Genomic DNA, 15,701 nt, shown 5'->3' on the forward strand with positions numbered 1-15,701 from the left:
TTAAAAATAAATAAAATGAAAAAAATATATATATTAAAATGTATATATACATTTTTTTTTTTTTTTAAATAAAACGATTATAAAATAAGAAGAACCGGTCAAAGATGGCGATCATGGCCGAAAACGAAGGAAACTGGGTCTGCCCCATTTAATACACCATATATTTTTTAGACTTTTTACACATTCATGCGAGACAATTTATTCAAAATTATTCATTTGATAGGGAAATCATAACACATGTACTGAGAAAACAAACATTTTTTTCCACCCCCCCCCCCAAAAAAAAGTTTTTATACTTTTTCATTTATGCAAAACTATTTTTATACTTTATTTATTTATTTATTTTTATTTATTTTGTAATATTTATTTATTAATTTGATAGGGAAATCATAATACAGATACTGAGAAAACAGACACTTTTTCCCCCTCCCCCTGAAAAAAATGTTTTTCACTCTTTTTCATTTATGCGAAACAATTTTTATACTTTATCTATTTATTTATTTTTATTTATTTATTTATTTATTTTGTAATATTTATTTATTAATTTGATAGGGAAATCATAATACAGGTATTGAGAAAACTGACACTTTTTCCCCCTCCAATCCCAAAAAAATTTTTTTTTACACTTTTTCATTTATGTGAAACAATTTTTATACTTTATTTATTTATTTATTTGTATTTATTTATTTATTTTGTAATATTTATTTAATCATTTGATAGGGAAATCATAATACAGGCACTGAGAAAACAGACTTTTTTTTTTCATAATACAGGTACTGAGAGACCCTCCCCCCAAAAAAAAATTTTCTACACTTTTTCATTTATGCGAAAACTATTTTTATATATTTTTTTATTTATTTATTTATTTGTATTTTTTTAAATTTTTAATATCTATTTATTCATTTGATAGGGAAATCATAATACAGGTACTGGGAAAACAAAAATGTATTAATTAATTTAAAAAATAATAATAATAATAATTAAAAATACATATGTATAAAAAAAAATGTTTTTAAATAAAAATTAAATAGGAATAACCGGTCAAAGATGGCGATCATGGCCGAAAATTAAAGAAAACTGATCAGCCCCATTTATTGCACCATTGTTTTACACTTTTTCATTTATGCGAAAACTTTTTTTTTTTTTTTTTAATTTATTTATTTATTTATGTATTTTGGTTTGTTTTTAATATTTATTTATTCATTTGATAGGGAAATCATAATACAGGTACTGAGAAAACAAAAATTAATTAATTAATTAAAAAAATAATACTAATAAAAATTTAAAAAATATATATTTATATTTATTTTTTTTTAAAATAAAAATAAAATAGGAATAACCGGTCAAAGATGGCGATCGTGGCCGAAAATGAAAGAAAACTGATCTGCCCCATTTATTGCACCATTGTTTTACACTTTTTCATTTATGCGAAACAATTTTTATACTTTTTCATTTTGTTTTTTTTGTATATATATTTTTTATATGTATTTATTCATTCGATAGGTAAATCATAATACAGGTACTGAGAGACACTCCCCCCCCCACCTGCCCAAAATCTTTTTATTACACTTTTTCATTTATGAGAAAACAATTTTTATATTTTTTTAATTTATCTATTTATTTGTATTTTTTTTAATTTTTAATATTTATTTATTCATTTGATAGGGAAATCATAATACAGGTACTGAGAAAACAAACATTTATCAATTAATTTAAAATATTATAATAATAATAATAAATAATGACAAATATATATCTATTTATTTATTTTTAATAAAAATAAAATAGGAATAACCGGTCAAAGATGGCGATCACGGCGGAAAATTAAAGAAAACTGATCTGATCTTTTATACTTTTTTATTTTGTATATATTTTTTAAATATTTATTTATTAATTTGATAGGGAAATCCTAATACAGGTACTGAGAAAACAGACATTTTTCCCCCTGCTCCCCACCCCCCAAAAAATAAAAAATAAAATATATATATATATTTTTTTTAATTACAAAAACATGTATTTAAATATTTTGGTTTTATTATCTTTAATATACAAAAATGTATCAAAGTGGCCCCTCAATTTTGATTGAAGTTAGGACACCCCTGACTCTAAAGGACACTGCAGATGCAGAAGTGTTCTTCAAGCAGGGACATGTTATTGACAGGAAGTCACCGTAACCGTGGGCAACACGTCCTCAAGGCCGCCCCCCCCAGGACGCCGTGTCGTCCTCTCGCAGTCACAACAAGCGTCCAACGTGTGTTGTGTTGTGTTGTGTGTCCTCAGCTGTGTGTGGGTCCTACCTGGATGTGGCGTCAGGGCTGAAGCAGCAGTGGCCCCTCCCTCTCCCATGAGCCCGTGTGCCCGGACACGCACGCACGCACCCGCCTCACCGCCGCGCCGTCAGCCCCCGAGGAGCCCAGCGGAGGCCGGTCCAGCCCAGTGGGAGCCTGAGGATGTCCACGGAGACGGAGCTCCAGCCGCCGCTCAGCAGGCCCGGCAGCCTCAGGCGGGACGCCAAGAGGAGAGGTAAAGAACGCTATTGATTTTCAACCATATTTGACCTCAGATTAGTCTTGCATTTCCTCCGCCTTCAGGAGTGGTATCACTGTGTTTGTATAAACTAGCTTTTCACGACAAGAAACCTATTGATTTTGACGGAAATTCCGCAACTTTCAATGTGTTGCATTCTTCTAAGAACTCTATTGGTTTTGATTTTTTTGTATTTATTATTCAGACAGAAAAACAAAGCACTCACTCATTAGTTCCTAGTTTTTCTCTTTGACTCGCGTATTTCAAAAAATATGTCAAGAAATCTATTGATTTTGACGGAAATTCCGCGACTCATCCTTTTCAATGTGTTGCATTCATCCAAGAACTCTATTGGTTTTGATTTTGTTTGTTATTATTCAGACAAAACAACAAATCAGTCAATCATTAGTTCCTAGTTTTTCTCTTCCACTCACATATTTCAAATAATCTTTCAAGAAATCTATTGATTTTGACTGAAATTCCGCGACTCATCCTTTTCAATGTGTTGCATTCATCCAAGAACTCTATTGGTTTTGATTTTGTTTGTTATTATTCAGACAAAACAACAAATCAGTCAATCATTAGTTCCTAATTTATCTCTTCCACTCACATATTTCGCAGAATCTTTTAAGAAATCTATTGATTTTGACGGGAATTCCGCGACTCATCCTTTTCAATGTGTTGCATTCATGCAAGAACTCTATTGGTTTTGATTTTGTTTGTTTTTTTATTCGAACAGAACAACAAATCACTCAATCATTAGTTCCTAGTTTTTCTCTTCCACTCACATATTTCAAAGAATATTTCAAGAAATCTATTGATTTTGACGGGAATTCCGCAGCTTATCCTCTTCAATGTCTTGCATTCATGCCAGAACTCTATTGGTTTTTATTTTTTATTTTTTTCCGGACAAAACAACAAAGCACTCAATCATTAGTTCCTAGTTTTTCTCTTCGACTCGCTTATTTCAAAGAATCTTTCAAGAAATCTATTGATTTTGACGGAAATTCCGCGACTCATCCTTTTCAATGTGTTGCATTCATCCAAGAACTCTATTGGTTTTGATTTTGTTTGTTATTATCCAGACAAAACAACAAATCAGTCAATCATTAGTTCCTAGTTTTTCTCTTCCGCTCACATATTTCAAAGATTCTTTCAAGAAATCTATTGATTTTGACGGAAATTCCGCGACTCATCCTTTTCTCAGTGTGTTGCATTCATGCCAGAACTCTATTGGTTTTGATTTTTTTTTTTTTTTTATTCGAACAGAACAACAAATCACTCAATCATTAGTTCCTAGTTTATCTCTTCCACTCACATATTTCGCAGAATCTTTTAAGAAATCTATTGATTTTGACGGGAATTCCGCGACTCATCCTTTTCAATGTGTTGCATTCATGCAAGAACTCTATTGGTTTTGAATTATTATTTTGTTATTATTTGGACAGAACAACGAATCAGTCAATCATTAGTTCCTAGTTTTTCTCTTCGACTCGCTTATTTCAAAGAATCTTTCAAGAAATCTATTGATTTTGACGGAAATTCCGCGGCTCATCCTTTTCAATGTGTTGCGTTCATGCAAGAACTCTCTCTATTGGTTTTGATTTTTTTTTTAAATTATTTGGACAGAACAACACATCACTCAATCATTAGTTCCTAGTTTTTCTCTTCCACTCACATATTTCAAAGATTCTTTCAAGAAATCTATTGATTTTGACGGAAATTCCGCGACTCATCCTTTTCTCAGTGTGTTGCATTCATGCCAGAACTCTATTGGTTTTGATTTTGTTTGTTTTTTTATTCGAACAGAACAACAAATCACTCAATCATTAGTTCCTAGTTTATCTCTTCCACTCACATATTTCGCAGAATCTTTTAAGAAATCTATTGATTTTGACGGGAATTCCGCGACTCATCCTTTTCAATGTGTTGCATTCATGCAAGAACTCTATTGGTTTTGAATTATTATTTTGTTATTATTTGGACAAAACAACGAATCAGTCAATCATTAGTTCCTAGTTTTTCTCTTCCACTCACATATTTCAAAGATTATTTCAAGAAATCTATTGATTTTGACGGTAATTCCGCGACTCATCCTTTTCAATGTGTTGCATTCATGCCAGAACTCTATTGATTTTGATTGTGTTTGTTATTATTTGGACAGAACAACAAATCACTCACTCATTAGTTCCTAGTTTTTCTCTTTGACTCGCGTATTTAAAAAAATATGTCAAGAAATCTATTGATTTTGACAGAAATTCCGCGACTCATCATTTTCAATGTGCTGCATTCATCCAAGAACTCTATTGGTTTTGATTTTGTTTGTTATTATTCAGACAAAACAACAAATCAGTCAATCATTAGTTCCTAGTTTTTCTCTTCCACTCACATATTTCAAAGATTCTTTCAAGAAATCTATTGATTTTGACGGAAATTCCGCGACTCATCCTTTTCTCAGTGTGTTGCACTCATGCCAGAACTCTATTGGTTTTGATTTTGTTTGTTTTTTTATTCGAACAGAACAACAAATCACTCAATCATTAGTTCCTAGTTTATCTCTTCCACTCACATATTTCGCAGAATCTTTTAAGAAATCTATTGATTTTGACGGGAATTCCGCGACTCATCCTTTTCAATGTGTTGCATTCAGGCAAGAACTCTATTGGTTTTGAATTATTTTGTTATTATTCGGACAGAACAACGAATCAGTCAATCATTAGTTCCTAGTTTTTCTCTTCGACTCGCTTATTTCAAAGAATCTTTCAAGAAATCTATTGATTTTGACGGGAATTCCGCGACTCATCCTTTTCAATGTGTTGCATTCATGCAAGAACTCTATTGGTTTTGAATTATTATTTTGTTATTATTTGGACAGAACAACGAATCAGTCAATCATTAGTTCCTAGTTTTTCTCTTCGACTCGCTTATTTCAAAGAATCTTTCAAGAAATCTATTGATTTTGACGGAAATTCCGCGGCAAATCCTTTTCAATGTGTTGCATTCATGCAAGAACTCTCTCTATTGGTTTTGAATTTTTTTTTTAATTATTTGGACAGAACAACACATCACTCAATCATTAGTTCCTAGTTTTTCTCTTCCACTCACATATTTCAAAGAATCTTTCAAGAAATCTATTGATTTTGACGGAAATTCAGCGACTCATCCTTTTCAATGTGTTGCATTCATCTAAGAACTCTATTGGTTTTGATTTTGTTTGTTATTATTCAGACAAAACAACAAATCAGTCAATCATTAGTTCCTAGTTTTTCTCTTCGACTCGCGTATTTCCAAAGAATCTTTCAAGAAATCTATTGATTTTGACGGAAATTCTGCGGCTCATTCTTTTCAATGTCTTGCATTCATGCAAGAACTCTATTGGTTTTGATTTTGTTTGTTTTTTTATTCGGACAAAACAACAAATCACTCAATCATTAGTTCCTAGTTTTTCTCTTCGACTCGCGTATTTCCAAAGAATCTTTCAAGAAATCTATTGATTTTGACGGAAATTCCGCGGCTCATCCTTTTCAATGTCTTGCATTCATGCAAGAACTCTATTGGTTTTGATTGTGTTTGTTTTTATTCGGACAAAACAACGAATCAGTCAATCATTAGTTCCTAGTTTTTCTCTTTGACTCGCTTATTTCACAGAATCTTTCAAGAAATCTATTGATTTTGACGGAAATTCCGCGATTCATCCTTTCAATGTGTTGCATTCATGCAAGAACTCTCTCTATTGGTTTTGAATTTTTTTTTTTAATTATTTGGACAGAACAACAATTAACTCAATCTTTAGTTCCTAGTTTTTCTCTTCCACTCACATATTTCAAAGAATCTTTCAAGAAATCTATTGATTTTGACGGAAATTCCACAGCTCATCCTCTTCAATGTCTTGCATTCATGCCAGAACTCTATTGGTTTTTATTTTTTATTTTTTTCCGGACAAAACAACAAAGCACTCAATCATTAGTTCCTAGTTTTTCTCTTCGACTCGCTTATTTCAAAGAATCTTTCAAGAAATCTATTGATTTTGACGGGAATTCCGCGACTCATCCTTTTCAATGTGTTGCATTCATGCAAGAACTCTATTGGTTTTGATTTTGTTTGTTTTTTTATTCGAACAGAACAACAAATCACTCAATCATTAGTTCCTAGTTTTTCTCTTCCACTCACATATTTCAAAGAATATTTCAAGAAATCTATTGATTTTGACGGGAATTCCGCAGCTTATCCTCTTCAATGTCTTGCATTCATGCCAGAACTCTATTGGTTTTTATTTTTTATTTTTTTCCGGACAAACAACAAAGCACTCAATCATTAGTTCCTAGTTTTTCTCTTCGACTCGCTTATTTCAAAGAATCTTTAAAGAAATCTATTGATTTTGACGGAAATTCTGCGGCTCATTCTTTTCAATGTCTTGCATTCATGCAAGAACTCTATTGGTTTTGATTGTGTTTGTTTTTTTATTCGGACAAAACAACAAATCAGTCAATCATTAGTTCCTAGTTTTTCTCTTCGACTCGCGTATTTCCAAAGAATCTTTCAAGAAATCTATTGATTTTGACGGAAATTCCGCGGCTCATCCTTTTCAATGTCTTGCATTCATGCAAGAACTCTATTGGTTTTGATTGTGTTTGTTTTTATTCGGACAAAACAACGAATCGGTCAATCGTTAGTTCCTAGTTTTTCTCTTCCGCTCACATATTTCAAAGAATCTTTCAAGAAATCTATTGATTTTGACGGTAATTACACGGCTCATCCTTTTCAATGTCTTGCATTCATGCAAGAACTCTATTGGTTTTGAATCATTTTTGTTTTTTATTCGGACAGAACAACAAATCACCCAATCATTAGTTCCTAGTTTATCTCTTCCGCTCACATATTTCAAATAATCTTAATCTTTCAAGAAACCTATTGATTTTGACGGTAATTCCGCAAATCATCCTTTTCATTGTCTCGCATTCATGCAAAAACTCTATTGGTTTTGACTTCTTTTTTATTTTTATTTTCAGACAGAACAACAAATCACTCAATTATTACTTCCTACTTTTTCTCTTCCACTCACGTATTTCAAATAATCTTATTTATTTATTTATTTTGACGCACAATAACCCTATTGCTTTTGATGTTAAATGTAAATGTACTTTTAAATCGCTTGTCGTATTTTATTTTCAAGCAAGAATACTAATGATCTTGAATGGCTTTTCACTACTATGTTTTAGGGATGCACACCATCTGTCATCTAAAGAAACCTATTGATTTTAACCAAAATAAGTTTGAATAAACCCTATTGCTTTTGATGTACATCTGGCTCCAAAAAAAGCATGAGTCAAATGATTGCTTATTTCCTTGTAATTCATCTTCATGGTCAGATTTAGACACATCTTTTCTTGTGCTGTATTCTATTTTCAGGCAAGAACACTATTGATTTTGAATGATTTTCCACTACAGTGGTTGCCATCACTCAAAGTAACGAATCATTAGATTTCTGCTTCCAAGGGCTCGACTGGACACAGCGATGCCTCGGTATTTCAGGGATTCAAGCCATGTGTCAGCACAAGAAACCCATTGATTTTAACCAAAACATGCAGAATAAACCTATTGCTTTTGATGTAAATATGACGTCAGATAGGTAAAAGAGCGTAAGTCAAACGTCAAATGATTGCATGGTTCTTTTTAAGTCATCTCCACTGTCAGTTTTCAACTCTTTCCTCGTGCTGTATTCTATTTTCAAGCAAGAACACGATTGATTTTGAATGATTTTTCACTACAATGCCTCCAAATGGCTAAAACAGCATGTGTTAAATGTCAAATTACTGCACGATTGCCTTCAAATCCTTTTTTTTAATTTTTTTAAACTCATCGCTTCTTGCACTTTATTTTCAAGCAAGAACACTATTGATTTTTGAAGGATTCTTCATCAGTCAAAGTAAGAAATCACTGCAGCCCAAGAAAGCTATTGATTTGAACTAAAATTTGGCTGAATAAGGCTATTGCTTTTGATAGCATTGTGGATGGGTAAAACAGCACGAGTCAATTATCAAATCCTGGCTTCTGGTATTTTTTTTTTTTCCCACGCAAGAACACTATTGATTTTTGAATGATTTTTCCCTACAGTGGCTGAGGTATTGTCTGTCAAAGTAACACATCACAAGATTTCTGCTTCTTAGCGGGTCTGCCAGTCGGAGCGCTTCTTCAGTATTTTAGGGATTCAAGGCATGTGTCGAGAAACCTATTGATTTTAACCAAAATATAGCAGAATAAACCTATTTATTTTGACGTAAATATGTCTGTGGATAATTCAGGTAAAACAGCAAAAGTCAAATGAGATCATGGTTCCCTTCATCATTTCTAGTGTTTTATTTTCAAGCGAGAACGCTATTGATTTTGAAACGTTTTTCCACTCCCAATGGCTTCAGATGAGTTAAATGGCAAATTACTGCCCTTACTGTACTTTTTCATCTTTTCAAACATTCAGTGTTCGCAGTATTTCATTTTCGAGCAAGAACCCTATTGATTTTGAATGAGTTTTCACTACAAACAAAGCACTAGAAAGACGTTTGCCAGCACAAGAAACCTATTGATTTTTCACCTATTGCTTTTATTGGTAATATGGCGCCAGAGAGCTCAAGGAGCACGAGTCAAACGTCCGTTTTCAATATTTTACTTTCTAGCGGGAACACTATTGATTTTGAAAGTCAAACGTTCGTTTTCAATATTTTACTTTCTAGCGGGTTGATTTTGAAAGTCAAACGTTCGTTTTCAATATTTTACTTTCAAGCGGGAACACTATTGATTTTGAAAGTCAAACGTTCGTTTTCAATATTTTACTTTCTAGCGGGAACACTATTGATTTTGAAAGTCAAATGTTCGTTTTCAATATTTTACTTTCTAGCGGGAACACTATTGATTTTGAAAGTCAAACGTTGGTTTTCGATATTTTACTTTCTAGCGGGAACACTGTTGATTTTGAAAGTCAAACGTTCGTTTTCGATATTTTACTTTCTAGCGAGAACACTATTGATTTTGAAAGTCAAACGTTCGTTTTCAATATTTTACTTTCTAGCGGGTTGATTTTGAAAGTCAAACGTTCGTTTTCAATATTTTACTTTCAAGCGGGAACACTATTGATTTTGAAAGTCAAACGTTCGTTTTCAATATTTTACTTTCTAGCGGGAACACTATTGATTTTGAAAGTCAAATGTTCGTTTTCAATATTTTACTTTCTAGCGGGAACACTATTGATTTTGAAAGTCAAACGTTGGTTTTCGATATTTTACTTTCTAGCGGGAACACTGTTGATTTTGAAAGTCAAACGTTCGTTTTCGATATTTTACTTTCTAGCGAGAACACTATTGATTTTGAAAGTCAAACGTTCGTTTTCGATATTTTACTTTCTAGCGAGAACACTATTGATTTTGAAAGTCAAACGTTCGTTTTCAATATTTTACTTTCTAGCGGGTTGATTTTGAAAGTCAAACGTTCGTTTTCAATATTTTACTTTCAAGCGGGAACACTATTGATTTTGAAAGTCAAACGTTCGTTTTCAATATTTTACTTTCTAGCGGGAACACTATTGATTTTGAAAGTCAAATGTTCGTTTTCAATATTTTACTTTCTAGCGGGAACACTATTGATTTTGAAAGTCAAACGTTGGTTTTCGATATTTTACTTTCTAGCGGGAACACTGTTGATTTTGAAAGTCAAACGTTCGTTTTCGATATTTTACTTTCTAGCGAGAACACTATTGATTTTGAAAGTCAAACGTTCGTTTTCAATATTTTACTTTCTAGCGGGAACACTATTGATTTTGAAAGTCAAACGTTCGTTTTCGATATTTTACTTTCTAGCGGGAACACTATTGATTTTGAAAGTCAAACGTTCGTTTTCGATATTTTACTTTCTGGCGAGAACACTATTGATTTTGAAAGTCAAACGTTCGTTTTCAATATTTTACTTTCTAGCGGGAACACTATTGATTTTGAAAGTCAAACGTTCGTTTTCAATATTTTACTTTCTAGCGAGAACACTATTGATTTTGAAAGTCAAACGTTCGTTTTCAATATTTTACTTTCTACCGAGGAGAACACTATTGATTTTGAAAGTCAAACGTTCGTTTTCAATATTTTACTTTCTAGCGGGTTGATTTTGAAAGTCAAACGTTCGTTTTCAATATTTTACTTTCTAGCGGGAACACTATTGATTTTGAAAGTCAAATGTTCGTTTTCAATATTTTACTTTCTAGCGGGAACACTATTGATTTTGAAAGTCAAACGTTGGTTTTCGATATTTTACTTTCTAGCGGGAACACTGTTGATTTTGAAAGTCAAACGTTCGTTTTCGATATTTTACTTTCTAGCGAGAACACTATTGATTTTGAAAGTCAAACGTTCGTTTTCAATATTTTACTTTCTAGCGGGAACACTATTGATTTTGAAAGTCAAACGTTCGTTTTCGATATTTTACTTTCTAGCGGGAACACTATTGATTTTGAAAGTCAAACGTTCGTTTTCGATATTTTACTTTCTGGCGAGAACACTATTGATTTTGAAAGTCAAACGTTCGTTTTCAATATTTTACTTTCTAGCGGGAACACTATTGATTTTGAAAGTCAAACGTTCGTTTTCAATATTTTACTTTCTAGCGAGAACACTATTGATTTTGAAAGTCAAACGTTCGTTTTCAATATTTTACTTTCTACCGAGGAGAACACTATTGATTTTGAAAGTCAAACGTTCGTTTTCAATATTTTACTTTCTAGCGAGAACACTATTGATTGAGAAAGTCAAACGTTCGTTTTCAATATTTTACTTTCTAGCGAGAACACTATTGATTTTGAAAGTCAAACGTTCGTTTTCAATATTTTACTTTATAGCGGGAACACTATTGATTTTGAAATTCAAACGTTCGTTTTCAATATTTTACTTTCTAGCGAGAACACTATTGATTTTGAAAGTCAAACGTTCGTTTTCAATATTTTACTTTCTAGCGAGAACACTATTGATTTTGAAAGTCAAACGTTCGTTTTCAATATTTTACTTTCTAGCGGGAACACTATTGATTTTGAAAGTCAAACGTTCGTTTTCGATATTTTACTTTCTAGCGAGAACACTATTGATTTTGAAAGTCAAACGTTCGTTTTCGATATTTTACTTTCTAGCGAGAACACTATTGATTTTGAAAGTCAAACGTTCGTTTTCGATATTTTACTTTCTAGCGAGAACACTATTGATTTTGAAAGTCAAACGTTCGTTTTCGATATTTTACTTTCTAGCGGGAACACTATTGATTTTGAAAGTCAAACGTCCGTTTTCAATATTTTACTTTCTAGCGGGAACACTATTGATTTTGAAAGTCAAACGTCCGTTTTCAATATTTTACTTTCTAGCGGGAACACTATTGATTTTGAAAGTCAAACGTCCGTTTTCAATATTTTACTTTCTAGCGGGAACACTATTGATTTTGAAAGTCAAACTTTCGTTTTCAATATTTTACTTTCTAGCAGGAACACTATTGATTTTGAAAGTCAAACGTTCGTTTTCAATATTTTACTTTCTAGCGAGAACACTATTGATTTTAAAAGTCAAACGTCCGTTTTCAATATTTTACTTTCTAGCGGGAATACTATTGATTTTGAAAGTCAAACGTTCGTTTTCAATATTTTACTTTCTAGCGAGAACACTATTGATTTTGAAAGTCAAACGTTCATTTTCGATATTTTACTTTCTAGCGAGAACACTATTGATTTTGAAAGTCAAACGTTCGTTTTCAATATTTTACTTTCTAGCGGGAACACTATTGATTTTGAAAGTCAAACGTTCGTTTTCGATATTTTACTTTCTAGCGGGAACACTATTGATTTTGAAAGTCAAACGTTCGTTTTCGATATTTTACTTTCTAGCGAGAACACTATTGATTTTGAAATTCAAACGTTCGTTTTCGATATTTTACTTTCTAGCGGGAACACTATTGATTTTGAAAGTCAAACGTTCGTTTTCAATATTTTACTTTCTAGCGAGAACACTATTGATTTTGAAAGTCAAACGTTCGTTTCCAATATTTTACTTTCTAGCGGGAACACTATTGATTTTGAAAGTCAAACGTTCGTTTTCAATATTTTACTTTCTAGCGAGAACACTATTGATTTTGAAAGTCAAACGTTCGTTTTCAATATTTTACTTTCTAGCGGGAACACTATTGATTTTGAAAGTCAAACGTTCGTTTTCAATATTTTACTTTCTAGCGAGAACACTATTGATTTTGAAAGTCAAACGTTCGTTTTCAATATTTTACTTTCTAGCGAGAACACTATTGATTTTGAAAGTCAAACGTTCGTTTTCGATATTTTACTTTCTAGCGAGAACACTATTGATTTTGAAAGTCAAACGTTCGTTTTCAATATTTTACTTTCTAGCGGGAACACTATTGATTTTGAAAGTCAAACGTTCCTTTTCAATATTTTACTTTCAAGCGGGAACACTATTGATTTTGAAAGTCAAACGTTCGTTTTCAATATTTTACTTTCTAGCGAGAACACTATTGATTTTGAAAGTCAAACGTCCGTTTTCAATATTTTACTTTCTAGCGAGAACACTATTGATTTTGAAAGTCAAACGTTCGTTTTCGATATTTTACTTTCTAGCGAGAACACTATTGATTTTGAAAGTCAAACGTTCGTTTTTGATATTTTACTTTCTAGCGAGAACACTATTGATTTTGAAAGTCAAACGTTCGTTTTCAATATTTTACTTTCTAGCGGGAACACTATTGATTTTGAAAGTGAAACCTTCGTTTTCAATATTTTACTGTCCAGCGGGAACACTATTGATTTTGAAAGTCAAACGTTCGTTTTCAATATTTTACTTTCTAGCGAGAACACTATTGATTTTGAAAGTCAAACGTTCGTTTTCGATATTTTACTTTCTAGCGGGAACACTATTGATTTTGAAAGTCAAACGTTCGTTTTCGATATTTTAGTTTTCTAGCGAGAACACTATTGATTTTGAAAGTCAAACGTTCGTTTTCAATATTTTACTTTCTAGCGGGAACACTATTGATTTTGAAAGTCAAACGTTCGTTTTCAATATTTTACTTTCTAGCGGGAACACTATTGATTTTGAAAGTCAAACGTTCGTTTTCAATATTTTACTTTCTAGCGGGAACACTATTGATTTTGAAAGTCAAACGTTCGTTTTCAATATTTTACTTTCTAGCGGGAACACTATTGATTTTGAAAGTCAAACGTTCGTTTTCAATATTTTACTTTCTAGCGGGAACACTATTGATTTTGAAAGTCAAACGTTCGTTTTCGATATTTTACTTTCTAGCGAGAACACTATTGATTTTGAAAGTCAAACGTTCGTTTTCAATATTTTACTTTCTAGCGAGAACACTATTGATTTTGAAAGTCAAACGTTCGTTTTCAATATTTTACTTTCTAGCGGGAACACTATTGATTTTGAAAGTCAAACGTTCGTTTTCAATATTTTACTTTCTAGCGGGAACACTATTGATTTTGAAAGTCAAACGTTCGTTTTCAATATTTTACTTTCTAGCGGGAACACTATTGATTTTGAAAGTCAAACCTTCGTTTTCAATATTTTACTGTCCAGCGGGAACACTATTGATTTTGAAAGTCAAACGTTCGTTTTCAATATTTTACTTTCTAGCGGGAACACTATTGATTTTGAAAGTCAAACGTTCGTTTTCGATATTTTACTTTCTAGCGAGAACACTATTGATTTTGAAAGTCAAACGTTCGTTTTCAATATTTTACTTTCTAGCGAGAACACTATTGATTTTGAAAGTCAAACGTTCGTTTTCAATATTTTACTTTCTAGCGGGAACACTATTGATTTTGAAAGTCAAACGTTCGTTTTCGATATTTTACTTTCTAGCGGGAACACTATTGATTTTGAAAGTCAAACGTTCGTTTTCAATATTTTACTTTCTAGCGGGAACACTATAGATTTTGAAAGTCAAATGTTCGTTTTCAATATTTTACTTTCTAGCGGGAACACTATTGATTTTGAAAGTCAAACGTTGGTTTTCGATATTTTACTTTCTAGCGGGAACACTGTTGATTTTGAAAGTCAAACGTTCGTTTTCGATATTTTACTTTCTAGCGAGAACACTATTGATTTTGAAAGTCAAACGTTCGTTTTCAATATTTTACTTTCTAGCGGGAACACTATTGATTTTGAAAGTCAAACGTTCGTTTTCGATATTTTACTTTCTAGCGGGAACACTATTGATTTTGAAAGTCAAACGTTCGTTTTCGATATTTTACTTTCTGGCGAGAACACTATTGATTTTGAAAGTCAAACGTTCGTTTTCAATATTTTACTTTCTAGCGGGAACACTATTGATTTTGAAAGTCAAACGTTCGTTTTCAATATTTTACTTTCTAGCGAGAACACTATTGATTTTGAAAGTCAAACGTTCGTTTTCAATATTTTACTTTCTACCGAGGAGAACACTATTGATTTTGAAAGTCAAACGTTCGTTTTCAATATTTTACTTTCTAGCGAGAACACTATTGATTTTGAAAGTCAAACGTTCGTTTTCAATATTTTACTTTATAGCGGGAACACTATTGATTTTGAAATTCAAACGTTCGTTTTCAATATTTTACTTTCTAGCGAGAACACTATTGATTTTGAAAGTCAAACGTTCGTTTTCAATATTTTACTTTCTAGCGAGAACACTATTGATTTTGAAAGTCAAACGTTCGTTTTCAATATTTTACTTTCTAGCGGGAACACTATTGATTTTGAAAGTCAAACGTTCGTTTTCGATATTTTACTTTCTAGCGAGAACACTATTGATTTTGAAAGTCAAACGTTCGTTTTCGATATTTTACTTTCTAGCGAGAACACTATTGATTTTGAAAGTCAAACGTTCGTTTTCGATATTTTACTTTCTAGCGAGAACACTATTGATTTTGAAAGTCAAACGTTCGTTTTCGATATTTTACTTTCTAGCGGGAACACTATTGATTTTGAAAGTCAAACGTCCGTTTTCAATATTTTACTTTCTAGCGGGAACACTATTGATTTTGAAAGTCAAACGTCCGTTTTCAATATTTTACTTTCTAGCGGGAACACTATTGATTTTGAAAGTCAAACGTCCGTTTTCAATATTTTACTTTCTAGCGGGAACACTATTGATTTTGAAAG

General features: G+C 32.0%; 1 protein-coding gene across 1 annotated transcript in view; it reads left to right on the forward strand.

The window, feature by feature from the left end:
• The first annotated feature begins 2,281 nt into the window (after nt 1–2,281).
• The window catches only part of LOC133644585 (disabled homolog 1-like), a 201,379-nt gene continuing 187,959 nt past the window's right edge, over nt 2,282–15,701 (forward strand). The window contains 1 exon segment of the mRNA XM_062039195.1: nt 2,282–2,523. Within this exon segment, the coding sequence (XP_061895179.1) occupies nt 2,451–2,523 (73 nt within the window). The 5' untranslated portion in view covers nt 2,282–2,450.

The sequence above is a fragment of the Entelurus aequoreus genome, linkage group LG27, assembly GCF_033978785.1.
Source record: "Entelurus aequoreus isolate RoL-2023_Sb linkage group LG27, RoL_Eaeq_v1.1, whole genome shotgun sequence".
Taxonomy (NCBI): Eukaryota; Metazoa; Chordata; class Actinopteri; order Syngnathiformes; family Syngnathidae; genus Entelurus; species Entelurus aequoreus.